A 20318-nucleotide genomic window follows, 5' to 3' on the forward strand; every position below is an offset into this window, starting at 1 on the left:
TTTCTAAAAGTAAACGTAATACTAACAACACCAGATCCTAAAATTGGCTTTGATCCTTCATCTGCCATATGTAAGACAGAACCTTTATTTACTATGTTCAACTTTGTGAACCACCGTTCATCATTACACACGTGATGTGTAGAACAGGTATCAAGCCACCATGAATTTGTATCAACCCCCTGTACAAAACAAACTTCTGGAGTTAGTAGCATAACATTGAATACTGAACTTACAAGATCAATAGAAATTTGACCTTTGGTTGCAGATTGGTCATGAGATCCACTACCACCACCAGCACCATCTTTTCCACTACCACTTGCACCTTTATTTCCAAGTTTCACCTGACAGTCACGTTTCATATGCCCTTTCAGATGCCATCTCCAACACACAAGTTCCTTGGAATCCTTGTACTTTTTGTTGGACTTCTTGTTGTGACCCTCATATTTACATTTTTTTACTCTTGCCCTTGTGATTAGAATTGTCTTCTTTATCACATTCAGCCATATGAACTTGGGGCTGTCCAAAATCAGATTTTCCCTTTCCAGTTCCTTTGTCATTCTCTTGATCACGAAGTCCTTCTTCGATTTTCAAATGACTCCCAAGTTGAATCAAACTTATTTCTTCCTTTCTATGTTTCAGATGGTGTTTGAAATCCTTCCATGAAGGTGGAAGTTTATCAATCACACTTGAAACAACAAAGGATTCATCCATGGACATGTTGTGTTGTTTGAATTGACCATAAATTCGTAGGATTTCATTATATTGTTCCATTACAGATCGAGAATCAACCATTTTATAATTGTTGAAATCAAAAACAATGAACTTTTTACTTGAAGCATCTTCTGCAATATATTTTGCTTCAAGTGTGTTCCATAATTCACTTGCAGTTTCAATGTTTTGATGAGTGTCACAGAGGGAATCACACATACCATTAAGAATGTGACCAAGGCAGATGTAGTTGTCATTCTCCCATTTGCTTCTCCTTCTTATTTGTTCCAGACTTGCATCTTCAACCTCTTTTGGTTTTGGAGTAGAGAGAACATAAACAACTTTCAAAGTAGTCAACCAGAAGTGCATCTTCTTTTGCCAACGTCTGAAATCTTGGCCCTGAAATTTCTCCAATTTGCCAAACGAAGTATTCATGTCTTTCAATGAATTGTCAGCCATCTTTTCCAGAAAACGAAAATATCAAACAAGATTGTTGGGGAATTTCGAAATTGGGTTATAGGAAATCTGGATCACAAACAGGAATCGTCTGATACACTTTCCTTGTTTGATATTTCGGCCCTAATTGCCTTGGGTATCACGAAATCGAAACTAGGATAATTCCTGAAGAAACGATTCTGATTTTAGGCACAAAACACGGAATCAATTTTGAGAGAGAATGAAGAAGAAAAGCGTCCTATCAGTTTTCTGTGTTTCAACGAAGTTATATGTTTCCCGGACTTATCCACACAACGGATAAAACGAGAACAGTTTTCAACTTTGAAAAAATACGAATTAATCCTTGAATTTGCATCTTTAAAGAATGACAAGTGTGCGTTCGGAATTAATCCCCGACTTGACACAGTAGATCAGCGTTCGGTACTAACAATGTTCAGTAAATACAAGTGTGCACTCCCACACCTCCTAACTTGTATTATAACTAAAATACTATTCTTGAAACACTTGTTAAATCCATCACATTAAAATATATTTGGTGATTAAATCACCAACATATAATAAGTGTTAGATGGGTGTGTATAAGCTGTTGAATAGTAATAGTGGAAGATGTGTATGAATATAATATAATAGGGGTTTAAGTGTTTTCATATTCTTAAAATAAAACTAGTGCTTGACACATATTTTATATTAGCTATTTAATTTATATATAAATATAATAAAGAGTTGAAGATCAAGTGGAACAATTATTTGATTAGTATATATCGATCATGAAAAACGTTCGGGATACAAACCAAAACCAAATGCTAAATGGGCTAAATGAGAATTTATAAATTAACAATTCCAAGACCAATCCACCGAAGTCTTTAAGGTCACTCACTGTCTCACTACGACTTTGCTAGATTGTTTTTACTGGAATATATTAAAGATTGAAATATTTAACAGATGTGGTGGAATGGTGTCACAAATGAATTGGGCTTGGAGTAAACCTTTTTTTTTTTTTTTTTTTTTTTTTTTTTTTTTTTTTTTTTTTTTTGTGGAAAGTTGCTTGCTCAAATTCAACAGCCGGAGGAGATGCCTCGTGAAACACATTTCACGTCCGACTGGGATAGGTGGGTATGAAACTTTGGAATGAAAATTGATTTTATGGTTCCGGAGGTTCGGAAATATATCGTTGAACAATTTTTTAAAAAGGTAGAGTTATAACATATTTTACTTGGGTCTTAGATCAATTGAACCAGTTTCCAATACAGCTAAACCTTGGCACTAAAGGGATTGACATTCATTCCTTCGATGGTGTGTGGTATATGTAATGTTGTCCTGGAAGATGTAGTACATCTCTTTATTTCGTGTCAGCTGTCAAGTTGTGAGAGATTTATGGGTAGATGGTATGAACTCTATTTTTCGAATTTTGTTGACATTGAAGATGTCATTCAATGGATCAACTCGATTCGGATTTCTAAGTGTAAACGCTTGGGCTTGGAATTGATCATCATGATTATGTGGTGGTTTTTTTTTTTTTTTGGAATTTCTGGATTGATATTTTTTAACGATCAAAATTTTAGATGGATTTTATTGGTTGATCGCTTGCTTGATGGGTTATTCTTATAATTAATTCCCTAATCGTAATAAAATGTTTAATATTAGTTGAAATTCGTGGTGGTTAAACCCCATATTGTCTATTCCTCTGTAATATTGTTAGCTTTTTGCTAATTTTTTTTTTAAATAAATATTCAAGCGTTCGAAAGAAAAAAAAATATCACATATATAACTTGATAATACTAACATAATACTTTACAAAAACCAATGGATATCACAAATACCTTGAAGATTCATTTTTTAATATATATATATATATATATATATATATATATATATATATATATATATATATATATATATATATATATATATATATATATATATATATATATATATATATATATATATATATATATACACACTAAACACTTCCCGTATGTATAAAACTTTTTCCATCGACTATAACTTCCTCCATCACAATAATAAATAACTCCCAAATACTCCAAAAAATATATTAGAAAACATATTCCGCAAATCATCAACCTCAAATACCATTGGACCTCAAAGTATTAGGCATTGTTTTTGTTTTTTGTTTGCAGATATTCTTGATCTTTTTTGTCTGTGTTGTGCAGACTACACACAAACATTTGACGTCGCAGACTATTTGTTTTTTTGAGGACTGTAGATTTAAAAATGTCTGTACGTCCTCTTCTTGGTACAGACGTGGACCAAAATCTTCAAACATCTTCAGATATCATTTAACCTAAAAATACACATATATCTTTGTTTGTTTAAATTTTAGATTTATTCAAATTTTATCTATGATAAACAATTTTTAATAAAAAAGTTACAATGCTTAAATAAAAATGTTCGACTGACATACCTTTGTGTTAAACCTAATCAATATGAAGTCTCAATCACCTATGTTTTTTTTTATGTATGTCAAGGCTAAAATTAAAATTCTGATTTTAACGAAAGCCAAGAGTGACTACATAGAATAAGCTAGGTGAATCTTGAGATTGACACACAAGTAATGGTCAACATCTATATTCTTTCATTAATTATCATAAAGAACATTAGGTTGTTGTCAAATACACCCAGTATGAGAGTATCTATCTCTATATTTATGGATAACTACATTCATGTTGACTCTCTACATCTCTTATAGAAACATTGATTTTGTAAAGTATTTGGGTGTAAGGATGTCTATCCGAAGTTATAAATAGATTATCCATCATTAATAAAAACTTAACCAAATGACCATAAACTGTTTCGTTATTGGATATTCAGAATATTCACTGTGATATTGAATTAAATTACCTATTTTTCATACTAGTATAATTAAGATAAGATGTGGTTACCTCTTAAGAAGCCCATCATCAATGGGGGTGATTAGAATATTAAGGCTCAAACTCAAGAGGTTCGTAAAGGCACACTTAAAATAAATATGTCCATTTCGACTAACATGCCACGTAAAGACTTAAATCTATAATCAATACATCATAATGATAAGTGCAACAAGCATGGAGGGAAATAAAATATCACATTCATTTTCCCACTTAAGAGTTTGATATTGAAAGTCAATAAACTTAATAAATGTTAAGTAGATTAAGATGGCCTAGACAGTCCACTAAAAATAATTATTTCCCTTAAAGTTTTAAATGAAAGTGATTCTTGTTTTGGAAATTGTAGTCATGATATACCTAAAGAAAGAAAATTTCCTATAAATCATTGTCGCTCTTGTTGTCACTCCTAATATTTATAGCGAAATCAAATATCATCTCGTCAGTGATCTCTATACTAGATAAAGTATGAGTACAACAATTTCATCATAAATTATGATTTTTTTGAACCGGCAATATTATTAATAAAGAAAGAAAATCTACCTACTAGCAAGTAGCTAGATAGGTTGTTTGCATACAGTAGATCAAATACAAAGAAGAGGTGATAAGACCCATGAATTCCAATCTATACTACTTTTATCTCCTCTATGTTTCACCCAAACATACGTTAAGGACTTTGTAGCAGCCACAATCCTCTCCGCACTCACATCAACCTTTTTAAATACTCGATCATTCCGGGCTTTCCACAAGGACCATAAGGCTCCGAATAATATCATAGTTAGAATGTCCTTCCTTTTGGGACAGTTATCCCAATTGGAAGCATAATCGATGATGTTCTGTACTGACTGATATTCATTCACCGGGAGCCCACACCAATGCAGAATAGATTGTAGTACTGACCTTGCAATTGTGCATGAAACAAGGATATGACCACCCGTTTCGTCTGCAGTTTTACATACATCACAAATCGTTGATGCTAAATCAATTCCTCTGTTTTTGAGAGCCACCGCTGAAGGAATTCGATTTTGCTTCGCTCTCCAAACAAAGCCTAGGACTTTTTTTTGGAATTAAACGAAACCATGGGAAGTTCCCGTCATTGACAGGAAAGGAGGCCCTTTCAATTCTATCTCGAAGAGAAGCTATATAGAACTCACCATCTTTAACAAAGGAAGATACCCAAGAGCCATTGTTCTCATCATAACGCATTACGTCTTCGAAGGGAATAGTGATCTTCTCCAACTTATTTCTACTTTTTACAATGTTATTCCATACACTACTCCAAGGGTTTCTAGTGCGCAAGCGGTTAGACTCTCCCATCAGTTTGTGAATTCCAGTGATGATCAATACCCAAAAGGAGTGGGGCTCATTTTTTTAACCGCCATAGCCATTTAGTTAGTAATGTCAGGTTTAAAGAATGGATTAAACCGATACCCATACCACCAACTGATTTTGGAGCTGTCAATTTATCCCAAGCCACCCAGTGAATGCTATTTTTACATGTAAGGCCTCCCCAAATAAATTTCCTACGAATTTTTTCCATGGCTTTGATGACCCCGGTGGGGGCATCGAATATGGACAAGAAGTATGTGGGAAGACTTCCAAGTACAGCTTTAGCAAGAGTGACTCTACCACCAAAGCTAAGATTTTTCGCCTTCCAAATTGAGAGTTTTTTTTTCAGCTTATCCAAAATTGGTTTCCACTCAGCTATACGATTCATATTAGAACCTACCGGGACACCAAGTAATATACCTCAAGTTGAGCCGGAGGAATTAATGATGCTTGAAAAAAATACTCTTCCTTACTCACACTGACCATTGTAGATTTTGTTATTAATATCAAGTTAAAGTTGAATATACTGTTATGTTATCAATAAGGCCTATTTTGTGGAGGAGTCATAATGATAACCGAAGAGTATTTCAATAATAATGATAGAACATGTTGCAAATACATTCTAAGACGTGTCATATAATGTTGTTGAGAAAACTAATTAAATGACTCATAATTGAAAACTCTACTTAAAGGCCATTAAGAAATGACCGAAATAATTCCACAGTCTTATGTCTTTTGAATAGTAAAAATTCGAGTGAAAATAAGTTTTGTGTCAATACCTAATGATTAAATATAAGGGAATTTTGGAGGAATAAAGTATTTGTATCAGACATATGAATTTCGAATATATATGCTTGCGTATCCGTTTACAAAAACTTCAAACGAAATGTCGTCATAATTGGTCCAAGAGAAGACCTTACATAAAATTGCATATTGCATATCGTTTTCATCATAAGTTTCGATGGTTAAGATTCTCCCTAACATGTGTTCCCATAACAATTAGTTTTTGTCTATTATTATTTTGTTCACACTAAGTTATCTTATAGACAAACGAAAAATCCATAAGTTAAATGACATTTTGGCTTTATTTAATCCTTATGCCCTTTAAGAAGTATCAAAGTATGATCGATGGGGTCCCGAGTCAAAATGACTTATCAAATTGTATCTATTTGCTTTGATATAATTATGCGGTTTTTCGATGAAGCTAACTGGGCTAGATAAATAATTAGAACTTATACATAAATCTTATCAAGGCCAAGTGGGAGAATGTTGGAAAATAATCCAATTATATATGTCCTTGGACCATTTATGTAATTACTTAGGTTCACAAGCTATAATTACTATTTATACCTTAAGTTTTGCCTATATGACTAATTAGGTCCCAAATTTATGTCTTACATTAATTGATGGGATTAATTGTAATAACAAAGACACAAGGGACCTAATATGGATTTCCCAAGAGATGCACTACACATATATGTGATCAGATTGTAAAGAAATGGATGATACTTCATCTTTCTCTCCATAATAACATCCTAAGAATCCTAATATTTTCCATCATAAGAGTGCATCATCTTGGTGAATCATTGATCATAAGACAGTGAGGACCATGAGATCAACATCATTTTCCACCAGGTAAGTTCTTATCTTGATCATCATTCTGTCAATATGAAATTGTATTGAATTGATTGAGAAATCGTTTGATGTGGCCATTAATTCTCAAGATATAACCCATGGTCTTCTCCTTCTTCCAGTTCTCCCTCTTAAACCCTTCAGCGTGAGCCTCTTTGATCATATCCAGAAGTGGTTAAATGATGGTCATCCTCAAACATAGGTCTCGAATAGGAGTACCAGTTGTCTTGCAACTCAAAGCATTAGCCAATACGCGGTCCTTCCCTGGGTGATATAAGATCTCACAATCGTAATCATTGAACACATCAAGCCACCCACATTGCATCATATTTAGATTTAGCTAATCCAGGGAACACCTCAAACTCTTGTGATTCATGTAAATAGTACCACGAACTCCATATAGATAATGACGCCAAATCTTGAAAGCGAAAACCACTACCCCAACTCAAGATCATGAGTGGGATAATTCTCCTCATGGGGATTCAACTGCCACGAAGCGTAAGCTATTACATGACCCCTTTACAATAAGACGACACACATGCCTAAATTTGATGAGTTACAATATAGCACAAATTCATCAAATCCCTCGGGGAGTGCTAGAATCGGTGCCTCGTATAATCTCTGTCGTAGGATCTCAAAAGCCACATGTTGCAGACCCCCAATGAAAAGTGACATCCTTCCTGTTTAACCTGGTAAGAGGAACTAGAATCTTGGAGAAATCTCGAATAAATCTCCTATAGTACCCATCCAACCCAAGACAACTTTGTATCCCCGATGGAGATCTCAGAACCTCCTACTAAATCAACGCCTCAATCTTGGATGGATCGACCATAATACCTCTTGGTTGTTGAGATGACCCAAAAACTGAACCTCACACAACTAGAACTCACACTTGGAGAACTTGGCATACAACCCCTCCATCCGCAAAACCCCAAGAATCTTACGAAGGTGCTCTAATGTTGATCATTGGTGTTATAATATACGAAGATAACATCAATAAAAATGATCATCGATCGATCCAACATCGATCTGCAAACCCGGTTCATAAGATCCATGAATGATGTCGGTGCGCCTAAAATGCATCACCTCAAACTCATAATAAACATAACGAGTACGAAAAGCCATCTTTTGAGTGTTATCCTCTCTAACCCTTATTTGATGGTAGCCTAACATCAAATAAATATTGGAGAACAAAGACGCTCCTTGTAACTAGTCAAAAAGGTCATCAATCATCGACAGTGGGTAACGGTTCTTCACTGCCAACTTGTTCAACTGCCGATACTCAATGCACATCTGGTACGAACCATCCTTATTCTTGAAAAAAAGGATCGATGCTCCCCATGGGGAGCAACTAGGTCGAATAAATTCCTTGCCCAATAACTCATGGAGTTGTGAGGACAACTCTTTCATCTCAGGCGGCGAAAGGCGATATGTCGCTTTGGCAATTGAAGCAGCACCAGGATCAAGTCGATCCTAAACTCCAACCGGCTCCTCCTTGCCTTGCTCTCATCCTCTCCTCCCAAGTCGGTATATAAGGATATTAGCCCCTATCCACATGTTGGATGTTGAAGTGGTTGAACATTTGGATAAAGGACCGATTGGCAAAATTCACGCCCCTTCCCAAATCATCTTGATATTGTCTTCCTTCAACATTAAACCATTCCGAGGGTATTTCATCCTCCACCAGAATAACCGGTGGATCGGGAGGTGCTTGCCCGCGTCTTTGCCTAACTCTCCTACCCGGCTCCTCGAGTCCTATCACAACATCATCATCAGGAATAGAATAATGTCCCCCTCCATAATCCTCAATAATTCTAGCCCTTCAAAAAAGAATAGGATTAAAGGGAGGGGTCGGAACCACTATCATTAAGTTCCAAGCACCACGAGTCATCAACCCATAAGAGTGGGGATAACATGTCACAAACATGACACCATTAATTTTTGAAGTTTTGCGGTCCTTGACCGCCCCTTCAGCTAAATATGAAGCCACGCACCATGAAATGTTGCAAAAGGTGTTGGGTGTAATGATGCTCCAAAGATAAAACACATCAAGGTTAGAAACCTTGTCATCATCTTTTCTTTGATTAATGGTATTTGAAATAAGGCGGTGAATAAGGTGATGCGTAGGTGATCGTATGCTCCCTTCTTGAGCTGATTTGGGAATGTAGACTTTGTTGGCAATAATGTTCCACCAACTTGTGCTTGTGACCCCATCCGGGAATACTTTGTGGCAATGCTCCAAGAAAGTACAAAATGCATCCGTGTATATCAATTGTAGGTCATAAATTCCCAACCTCCAAGATAATGCCACCATGGAACAATGACAAACCTCGCCCCCAAGACAAAAAGTAATATTCTCGGGGTATAGTAATCGTCCCCAGCCCAAAAATGTATTGTGGAGAAAAATTCCAAGCATAACTCTTGATAGACCGGCTCTTGGATACGAAAGATACGACTCCACCCATCACACGTGATGGACTCCCCATTATGCACAAATGTCTTGACTAAATAAGGAGCCAACTCCTCTTCGTAACGAACTCTCCCCAGCCATTCCCAATCAATCACATTGGGGACACAAATTTCCTTTATCCGGATTTCTGCAAGCTTCTTCTTCCACTTAGTCATCGTAGAATTGGACGCGATTGTTGGAAAATTCAAACAAGGAAAATCCCCTTGGCTTCCTCTTGAGCTCTGACCACGTGAAAACATGTTCCTGCATAAACGAGTAACACAAACAACCAGAAACAAACATAACAATTAGAAAATAAAAACTGAACTGCATCAGACATGATTCGCTGAGTCCGTAGACCGACTCGACGAGTCGTATGAACTGCGCGAGTCTGTTGACGAGTCTGTCAAATTTCATCCTTAAAAATCAAAATTTACTGCAAGGGTTTGTCCATGGATGTATTTAGAGCATAGTAGTATAATAAATTCCGCCCATAACATTCTAATTGGGTCAAAATCAAAACCGTATAAATTCTAAAACTTCAAAACCGGGTTTTCTTACCAATTAACACTTCCAAACTCCTAAAAATCAAATCTTTTACAGAAATAAAGAAGAAATTGAGTAGCTTTCTTGCTTGATAGAGAAATAGAGAGAAAGAGAGGGAGAAATAGGGAGGCGCACGTCGAGTGTCAGCTGGATGGGTGTGGAATTGTTACCAATTAGAGTAAAAAGCCCTGATTTTACAGATATAATTTTTTCAGTAAAAATAAACCGATTCGGCGAGTCTGGTCGCGATTTTTCGATTCCGACTTTTGAGTCAACTCGTCGAGTAAGTCACCCAACTCACTGAGTCACTCGTTAGTTTTGAAAAATTAATATATATTTCTATAAATTTGATATAATTTTAATTTCTGCTTAAAAAAATATATCCAACCCACCTTACACTCAGACCATGCTTGCCCTCAAGTAATCATTTTGAACAATTAAGAAGATGAAAATATATAAAATCCTAAAACGAAAAATAAAAAAAACAAAGAAAAGTTAAAAGAAAGCAAACTCTAACAATGGGTTGCTTCCCGTTAAGCTCTTCTTTTTGAGGAGTCGTTAGTTGGACTCCTTCCCGCTCTACGTTTCTTCGTTGTCCTCCATCGGGAATTCACGCTTAATCTTTTGTTTTATATGCCCAACACAATTCTTCTTTCTTTTTCCTCGTGGCATTTTCTTCTATATCATAATAGATCCGTTTCCCAACCTTCTTCTTCTTCACCCCGTTCTTTGGACCCATCTTTTGTACTCCTTCTTTGTCAATCTTGATTTCCCGTACAGTTGCCACTTCATCATCACTTGATATAAAGGAGTAGGGGTGTAAGTGAGCCGAGCTACTCGTGAGCTACTCGGAATCGACTCGTTAAAAGTTCGACTCGAACTCGATTTAAACGAGCCTGAGCCGAGCCTGAGCTTTATTCGGGGCTCATTTATTAAACGAGCTCGAGCCCGAGCTTTTAAACCGAGCTCGACTAGGGCTCGCGAGCTTAAACGAGCCTATATAAATTATAATATAAATATATTTTTCACTCCTTATATTATATATTTATATTATTAATAATATGTTTCCTTAATTTCTTTAATCTTTATATGAATTGAAAGCAAACCAACCGCCTTTGCCGACATTCCCCTTACTCCACACACGCATACGGCATATACCCTACAACTACGAGCCTAAGACGGTCGAACATGCCATTACACATTTACCATCTAGGGCGATGATAATTAATTCATGATTTCCAATTAACGATCGATTGTAAGTACGTAACAATTGATTTCCGAATCCAGTGGATGTATCAATTGACTGATTGAGTATACGACGGTCTGAGGTCAACGTTTCCCTCCCGAATCCATCTCGTTCTCAACAGACAACACTCAACAGCCAAGAGGTATTAATAATATTTCATTCCATCACAGTTTATATTGAATCGATTGGTATCAGTAATGTGATTGAATGAATCGATTGTAAGCACTAAGCAAATAACCTGTTTGTCAATTTTTGTAATTAAAATCGGCACTCCTCAAATCAAAAGGTACCTGTTTGTAATCATATTAATTCACTTGTTTGGAAATTGCAACTTGATTGCATGTTGGATGTTTTCAATTCACATTTTTGACCCTAATGTTTGACCAAATGCTAGAAAATGACACACATATTTTTCAAATCACATTGAGTTATTTACTTTTGCATAAATATTATGTGTACTTGTTGGTGTTCATGGTGTTCCACTGAGTTGTTTATTGTTGCATAAATATTATTTCAAATTGATGTATCTATGATTTGTATTGTTTTCTTATGAAGATTCAATGGATGATGGAGGGTCTACAACAAACCTATTAAGTCCAAACAAAGGAATGGGGGTTGAAACAGGTGTTGGGATTGATAATTCGTCATCACAATTAGTACATGGTATGGATCACACAACCACTCCAAATGAAGAAACAACTAGTCAAATCCCTAATGAAAATGAAAGTGTGAGAGAAAAAAATAACGAAACTGGTGAAGATGAAGTACAATTAACGAGAAAACGGAAAAAAACATCAAAAGTATGGGACGACTTTGTTGTAGTTACACTCCGGGATGGTAAGAAAAAAGCCGAATGCAAACATTGTAAGTCAAGGTTGGCTATTACTGGTTCAGGTCCTACATCATCATATAAAAGACACCTAAACAGCTGCATCCCCCATAAACAATCGCTAAAAAACCAACAAATACTAAATTTTCAGCCTAGTGGGTGTGATGTGGATTTTGTGCCACCATTGATCGGACCGGATACAAAATATGATGAAAACAAGATGAGGGAGGCCATAGCTAATTGGATACTAAGTACTGAGCAACCGTTTGCTACTAAGATGAGGGAGGCCATAGCTAATGGGAGGCATTTGGAGAGTTCATAAAGACTACAGATTTGGAGAGACCAGAAAAGTCAGAGCTTGATATGTATTTAGAAGAAGGTGTTTATAGGGAGAAAGGACAAACAGGAATGGAATCATTTAATGCTTTAGAGTGGTGGAATGTGCATAAGTTAAAGTACCATGTTTTATCATTGATGGCTAGAGATGTACTTGCAATCCCAATTTCTACGGTTGCATCTGAAGCAACTTTTAGTGCCGGCGGTAGAGTTATTGATCCATATCGAGCTTCATTGGGGTCCGACACGGTACAAATGTTGATTTGCGGAGGAGATTGGATTAGGCAAGTTCATGGAGTCAAGAAAAAATTAAAGGTATATTTGAAGAAAAATCAAAACCACATTATAATTGTTATTTTAATAGTTTAAATTATTAATTGTCAACCTTTTTATTTTGTAGAAGGAGGAGTTTCCTATTGAGGTTTTACTGCCTGAGGTGAACACAAAGTAATTGAAGGTAATTAGATGTGTTAAACAACAAATTCTTAATCTGAAAAATATTTCAAAAAATGATTCCTTTGTGCATTTTGCAGGTTTTGTGTATCTGAGGAGTGAAGTTGCATAAAGGAAGATTTTTCTATTTCTAGTCGTTCAATAATTAGGAGTTTAACTACTATTTTTGTAATTTGAGCTTTTACTCTTTATGTTCTTTTATTTGGTTATATTTTAGACATTAAATCAATGCAAATGGAGAATCTATGAATGTCTGTTTTGAAGTTAGAATTTGGATTATTCCCTTGAATATATGATAATAAATTAAACGAGTCCCAAAACCATAAACGAGCTCGAGTCGAGCCTAAGCTCATTTAGGCTCGCATGACAAACTAAACGAGCCGAGCCCGAGCCGAGCTCGAGCTTCTTATTTTTCCTACGAGCCGAGCACGAGCTTTGAAATTGGGCTCGAAACGAGCCGAGCTCGAGCTCGAGCCAACATACAATCAAACGAGCTCGAGCCGAGCTTATGTATGTTCGGGCTCGGCTCGGCTCATTTACACCCCTATGAAGGAGTCTTCCTTACTTTCGTCACCTTCTAAAGAATCTGGTGGTTCAAATGTAAACACTTCACAATTAGTAGAAACTCGGGCTCGAGGTTTGGTTCTTTTAAGTGTATTTGACTCGATCTCTCCATTAACCATGAGTGAATCAATGGATGAGTTATTCACGTCGTCATTCCAAGCCCTTGAATTCTCCTTTTCTCCCAAACGTACTCTCTTGTCAAGTTGAATTGCTTCTTCTTTCATCATCTTGTCAAGGTAAGCCAATTGTGCGTGTTGGAAGTTAAAATTTTCATCAATTTCAGCCTCTTCTATTGGACTTTCCAAAGGATCAGGAGAAGTGTGCACATCAAATCCAGAAAGGGAACTCGTAAGCAGTAAGACAAGATCTTCGCGATTTTCAAGTTTCTCGATTGGACTCGTCGAGTCAGTCGATGCTACTCGGCGAGTCTGTGAGGTTTCCACAATTGTTGTTGTTTCTTTTGAATCAGCTTCATCTAGCAACCTTTCTATCTCCTTTAAATCATCTCCAGCATCGAAATTTCCTTCAGAAGGTAATAGAATTTTTTTTTGGATTTTCTTCTTGTAAAAGCGCAAGCTCTCTTTCTAACACTTCATCATCCAAGTCCACTAAGGAAACTTCTCTGTTTTTCATCCCTTCATTCTTTTTCTCTTGTTTCGCTTTAAACACCACTAAATCATTCCCTACCCTTAGTGTTAGTGTAGATTCGCACACATCGACTATTGTGACAACCCAAAGTTTCCATTCTGAACAAACCATATCAAGTCAATAGAAGTTAGAACAATTACAGTGAAGTCCAGACTTTTGGGTATAAGTTCGATAGTTTTCAGGATTTACACTTAAAGAGATATCAGGAGAGTGGATGCACTATGGTTTTGTGCAACACTATTATTCCAAAACTCTATGATATTAGAGTTCATTTCGTGAATAAAATATTTTCTACCAAAAATCCCAGGACTATATATAGGATTCTGAACCATATTTATTCATTAGTTACATTTCCAACTAGAGAAAAGCCGAATTCTCTCTCACGGATCTTCGGGTTTTCATCCCAAATCGTGAGTACTTCCATCTAGCTGTATTATATAGCTTAGATTGTGCTTAATAACATCACAATCGGATCAAAACCCCAAGATTTGAGAGTTTACCGCCCAAGAACACTTGGAGAGTAAACTCTTTTATAAGGGTCAAAGTGTGCCCAATGTCCCTCCAAACCTTGGAAATGAACCTTGAGACTAACCATAGCTTGTTTAGACATCCAAAACATTAAGAATCAAGGGTTGAAAGTGAGTTCACGGCTAAGGATGTTCTTTGGCTGTGAACTCCATTTAAGGTGTCAAAATGCCCCAAATGTCTTCATTAAGCCAAGAGACTAGCATAACACTTTACCTTGATGTGTCTAGGACCCAAAACAATCAAAATACCAACACCCATGAGTGTTTACGACCGCAAACACATGACCAAATGGTCCATGTGCCGTAAACTCAAGTTAGGGGTGTTTTGATGCCACAAACACTTCCTAAGGCTTAGGCTTGAATTTAGAATACTTACGTATGACCTTTAGGACCCTCATAAACATAAAAGGCCATGAGTTTATGGTAGTAAACTCATAAGGGCTGTGAACTCCTCAAAAACTCCAAGGAAGGTGGTCTTTTTCATCCTAGGTTAGAGTTAATGTCCCTAAATCATTCCCTAGCCTTCAAACTTGCTTTCCCACATGAGTAGCCATGAGTTTACGGCCGTAAACTCCCTTGGGCTGTGAACTCATGGTAGTAAACTCATGTGAGTGCCTTTATACCTTCCTATGTTGGATCACATGTGATTCCAACACTTGGTCAAGGTGTTTCCTAGTCCAGGAAGGTGTTTCCTTTCATATAGATGTTACAAACACTATATTCATGTCAATATGTGTCCTTGTATGTCATTTAGGACTTATTGTGTCTCGGGACTTCATTCGTGGAACTTCTCATCCCTACATGCATACTCGTTAGAACCACTCACAACAGGTGAGTTCATACCCCTTAATCAATGTTTTAAATGATTTTAAATGCTTTAATGGGGGGGGGGGATACAAGTAGAAAACAACATGTTATTAAATCAAGCATATGTATTTATAACTGTGTTTTCATTCAGCAGATTTCACATACTACAAAATGTGATGCATGAAATGGTTTTATATCTTAAAAATACCTTGATAGCAAAAGTATTACGTTTGAAATGTTTATTAAAATGACATCAAGTCATTGTTAATTATTGTTCAAAACTCTTAGATGTCTTACAAACCATTTTTACCTTCTTGAACAAAACTATATCTATACACTTATGTTCTTTTATATGTATTGATGTTATAGTTTTCATCCTTCATTCAGTTTCCCACACTCTTGTGTAGCAAGGGTGTATAAACCTGTTTGGACAATCAATTACCTTCCAGTTAACTATTATAGGGATAGTTAGGAGATACATAACATTATTCCTATTACAAGGAATTACATAAGAGTCAGTTCATTCATGAGTCTACACTAAACATTACATGAGTACCTTACATGAATACATTACATAAGTACCTTACATGAATACATTACATGAGTACCTTACATGAATACATTACCTGAGTACCTTACATGAGTACCTTTACGTAGATACATCTTCCTGTATACATTTACATGGATACTTGTACCTCGATTCACTAGGATGATTTATTAGTACCTTCTGTGTAAATTGTCCTGCCTATCCCAGTTCAACGGGATATCTAGACGGGACTAACCATTCCGAAACCCACCTGTTAGCACTAGTGGTCGATAAACATCTACGGATGCCTACGGTTATTACTTATATTAGGGGTACCTTTACGGGACTAACCATTCCTTGGGCCTACTGTTCGCTACAGAGGTTGATTAACATCCACGGATGCCTACGGTTAATACTTATATTAGGAGTACCTTTACATGACTAACCCTTCCTCCCACCTACTGTAGCTACAAAGGAAAATTGCACATTCTACGGATTTTCAAAGGTTATACATTTCGCAAATCGCGATGTCGTGTTAATCCTAATACAAAAGGATAACACTTACATGATTATACTTTTCCTATTACTTTATTTTGTGATACATTCACATAAACGATGAGTTAGACTAAGTACTATTTGTAATCATCAAAAGAAGGAAAAACTATCATTTTCATAGAAAAACATTCGGGTCTTGGTAGAAGACTTCATTTCATACTAGTAGGAAATATAGGATTTTCTAGGGTTTTTCATACTTATATCAACTGTTTCATTTAAAGATTTACATGACATTCATAACAGCTTTCCAAAACAAGACAATGACACTTAAATACTTATGAATTCACCAGCTTTAGGCTGATACTCGCTTTCAAAATAACTTGTATTCTCAGGTCACCAATTAGACAGGTACGATGGCCAGGTTTTGAGAAGACGGAGCATAGACAAGACTCATCTTATTTTGATTATTCATTTTATTGTTGTACATTATGAAAGAACACACATGTATTAAAACTTTACTTTTAATGCAATGGATGTTGTTGTTGCGTGTTTACTACATTACACTGTTATGATACTTCACATGACGTCCTCCACCCCGGAACGTTTCCGCTGTTCTTGGTTTTGGGGTGTGACAACTATAGCACAAGCGGTATTCAAAAATAGCCTCCCAATACTGATTGGAACTTTAGGGTCTACTTCCATGTCAAGCATTACAAAGTCCACGGGAAACACAAATTTATCGACTTTGATGAGAAGATCTTCGCACACTCCTTTTGAATGTATTATTGTCTTCTCGGCTAGATAGATCTTCATACGAATCGGCTTTGGCTCCAGCAAATTTAGCTTCTTGAGGAAAGAATATGGCATTAGATTAATACTTGCACCTGAATCGGTTAATGCATGAGTAGAAATTATGTTCCCAAATTGACAAGATATGGAGATGCTTCCCGGATCACCCCTCTTTTCTGGCAGTTCATTCAGCAATACTTCAGCAACTTCTTCCATATTTTGTCTAGTAGTGAAGAGGTTTTTAAGCAACGGTGCATACTTAGGCGTTTGAAGTATTGCTTCAACAAATGGAATGTTCACTTGGAGGGTCATCACTTGCTCCATAAATCTTCTATACTGTTGAATCTGCTCATCTGATATGGCTCGGATTGGAAATGGTAAAGGTGGCATGTAAGGTTTCAAAAGAGAACAATTTTTCTCATCAGACCTCAGACTCGTCGAGTCCATGATGCCGAATCGACGATTCGACTCGGGTTTGCTCGAATTGCATTCATCTGTCTCTTCTGTTTGCTCCTTATTGGGTTTCCTCTAAATAGAGGTCAGAGGAGTGAAAATTCTGTCAAAATTAGTGGTTATTACATTTAGATGCATAATTTTTGGATTTTTTTCGGTATTGCTGGGAAGTTCACCGAGTGTTCTTTGTTTGATTTATTGCTCAAGCTGACCTATTTATTTTTCAATGTTATGAATGGAGGCTTGCTGATTCTTAAGCAAATTTTGTTGATCTTTCATCGTAGCTTGATGATCTTTAAGCATCACTCATTGCTCCTTCAATTCAATGTCGGTATCATTGTGCCTCTTCTCAGATGTAGCTACAAACCTTATGAACATCTCTTCCAAATCAGTTCTCTTTTCCATAATTGGCTACTCCTTTCGATAGAAACCCCGTTCTTTTTGCTTGTATTTCTCCTCCTTCGCCTTTTTGTACTTGTCATACGGGAGTCATTCCTTCTTCGGTTTCCGCTAATTATCATAAAATCTGTCGCCACTTGAATAAAATACTTGGAATTTCTTGTGTCCATTCTCATCCAAATCACAATCTTTAGTGAGATGAGGTCCGTTACAATTCTCACATCCAACCCGAATAGCATGGATTGTTTGATCCATCTTAGTCATCCTTCGGTCTAAACAATCTAGTTTAGCCATCATTGTCGCCATGCTATCGTTAACAGTGTTCACCACCCCCTACTTACATCATTTCGTGGGTTATGATATTCTCTTTAGTGTTTAGAGAATTCCTCTATTAATTCCTTGATCACCGGTGGTGGCTTCTTTGTGAGCGGTCCTTGCGAGTCAAGAATCTGCCTTGTAGTCACATTTACCCCATCATAAAAGATAGATACTTCTTGTTGGCTATTAAGATCGTGATGTGGGCAATTCCTTAGTAAGCCCTTATATCTTTCCCAAGCCTCGTATAAGGATTCTCCAGCTTGTTGTTCAAAGTTGGCAATGGCTTTCTTCAATTTGGCTATCTTTGAAGGAGGACAAAATTGATCAATGAACACTTCCTTCATTTTAGCCCATGTAGTGATAGATCCTGGAGGTAATGATTTAGGGCAATCCTTTGCAGCGCCTTTGAATGTAACTAGAAGCATACGAAGCAGCTGGGTCTCGCGAGACACATTTGGAACATTAAAATAATCAGCTACATCATTGACCTCATCCAAATGTTTATAAGCATATTTGTGATCTTTTCCGTAGAAGGGAATCTCCTTTAGTTGAACAAGTATGTGACCTTTAAGCTCAAAGGTGGCAGTTGCAGGAATTGTGGGTTGCACAAGTCCTGGGCCGGTATCGTCACGTATTCTCTTCTTCCATTTCCCCATGGGAACTTCATCGATGTTTGCCATGGGATTAGCTAGTTCGCCTTCAAAGTCGCTTTCTTCCTCGGTTTCGGATTCACAGTCGTATTCGAATTCGACCACTTTTGGATTGTCTTCAATATTCTATAACTTGCTTTGCTTGCTCTTTTGACTGGTGGTCTCTCCTATCTTCTTATTCTTTTACTTCCCAAAAACCTCCTTACCTTTGTTTTTCCTTAAAGCGGATTCTGGATCTTCAAATGGAGGAACCAGGGGTGTGTTGGATCCTCTTTTCATGTAATACCTGCAAGCAAAATAAGAAAAACACGTAAAAGGAATAAAAATAAAAAACTAAAAATGAAATAGCTGTTCAGCGATTGACTCGTCGACTCTGGTCGTAAGGACTCGGCGAGTTTGATGCAAAAACAGAATTTTTTTTAACAAACTTCTAAAAACTAAAAGCTGCAATTAAATTCTAATCCTAAATCTACTAAAAGTTGTAACTTTGTGCAAGATAAATCTCACACGAATGATCTATAACAATAGTAATCAATTTAAATTTAGAACCGTTCCCCAGAAACGACGCCAAAAAAACTTGATGTGTGTGAACTCAACCAGTTTTATTCCTACTTCTAAATTATAAATTAATCACACAAAAGGCAGTGGACCTGTCAATTGGTGGTATAGATCTAGTAATTTGACATCCCTAATTTCTCGGCTAGAAAAGACCGATTCGTTTATGCTTTGTTTTAAATCAGAGTAATCTTTTAAAGAAAACAATTGCGGAATTTGTTCTCAAAACAAAATGTGATAAGAATTTATCAAAGCATTTCTTTAAAGAAATGTATTTTCATTAAATAACAAAATATCGGGATGTCATGTTCCGATACATACCAAAAGCATAAACAGTATAAAATAGACCTTACAACAATCATTTTTAACTACTGATCTATAATCCAAAATCTCTCGTCAAGTTCACCAACTTATATTCTTGTGCCATTACCTGTAATGCAAAGAAAACTGAGTGGGTTAGGCTTGGGAGCATGGTGAGCATATAGGGTTTTCAACCCACAATAATATAATTATTATATTTAATCATCAAACAATCAACCCAATTACCCGTTCCCATTATCTTCGTTTAATCTTCCCTAAAGATATTATCCTAAGGGTCATCTCTTATATTATATTTACCTCTCATATCCTTACATCTTATTTCCTTATATGTATGCTCCTAAGAACCTTTCCTAAGGATCATCGCTTACATCACATAGACGATACTAATTCGGGGATCATT

At 36.4% G+C, this 20318-nt stretch overlaps 1 protein-coding gene and 1 non-coding gene across 2 annotated transcripts; one reads left to right on the forward strand and one right to left on the reverse strand.

The window, feature by feature from the left end:
• Window positions 1-444: 444 nt before the first annotated feature.
• LOC145039275 (uncharacterized) lies at window positions 445-1167 on the reverse strand. Its single transcript, XM_078987347.1, has one exon. The coding sequence runs from the start codon at window positions 1165-1167 to the stop codon at window positions 445-447; it is 723 nt and encodes a 240-aa protein (XP_078843473.1).
• Window positions 1168-18581: 17414 nt separating this feature from the next.
• On the forward strand, window positions 18582-18688 carry LOC145044496 (small nucleolar RNA R71). The gene has a single exon (XR_013681444.1). It is a non-coding gene; the product is annotated as a small nucleolar RNA R71 (small nucleolar RNA).
• The last annotated feature ends 1630 nt before the right edge of the window (window positions 18689-20318 follow it).

Source organism: Lactuca saligna, chromosome 4 (genome assembly GCF_052625555.1).
Source record: "Lactuca saligna cultivar CGN05327 chromosome 4, ASM5262555v1, whole genome shotgun sequence".
Classification (NCBI taxonomy): Eukaryota; Viridiplantae; Streptophyta; class Magnoliopsida; order Asterales; family Asteraceae; genus Lactuca; species Lactuca saligna.

Coding starts and splice junctions, on each gene's coding strand:
- LOC145039275 (XM_078987347.1), bottom strand. CDS start 1,167: ATGGCTGACAATTCATTGAAAGACATGAATACTTCGTTTGGCAAATTG.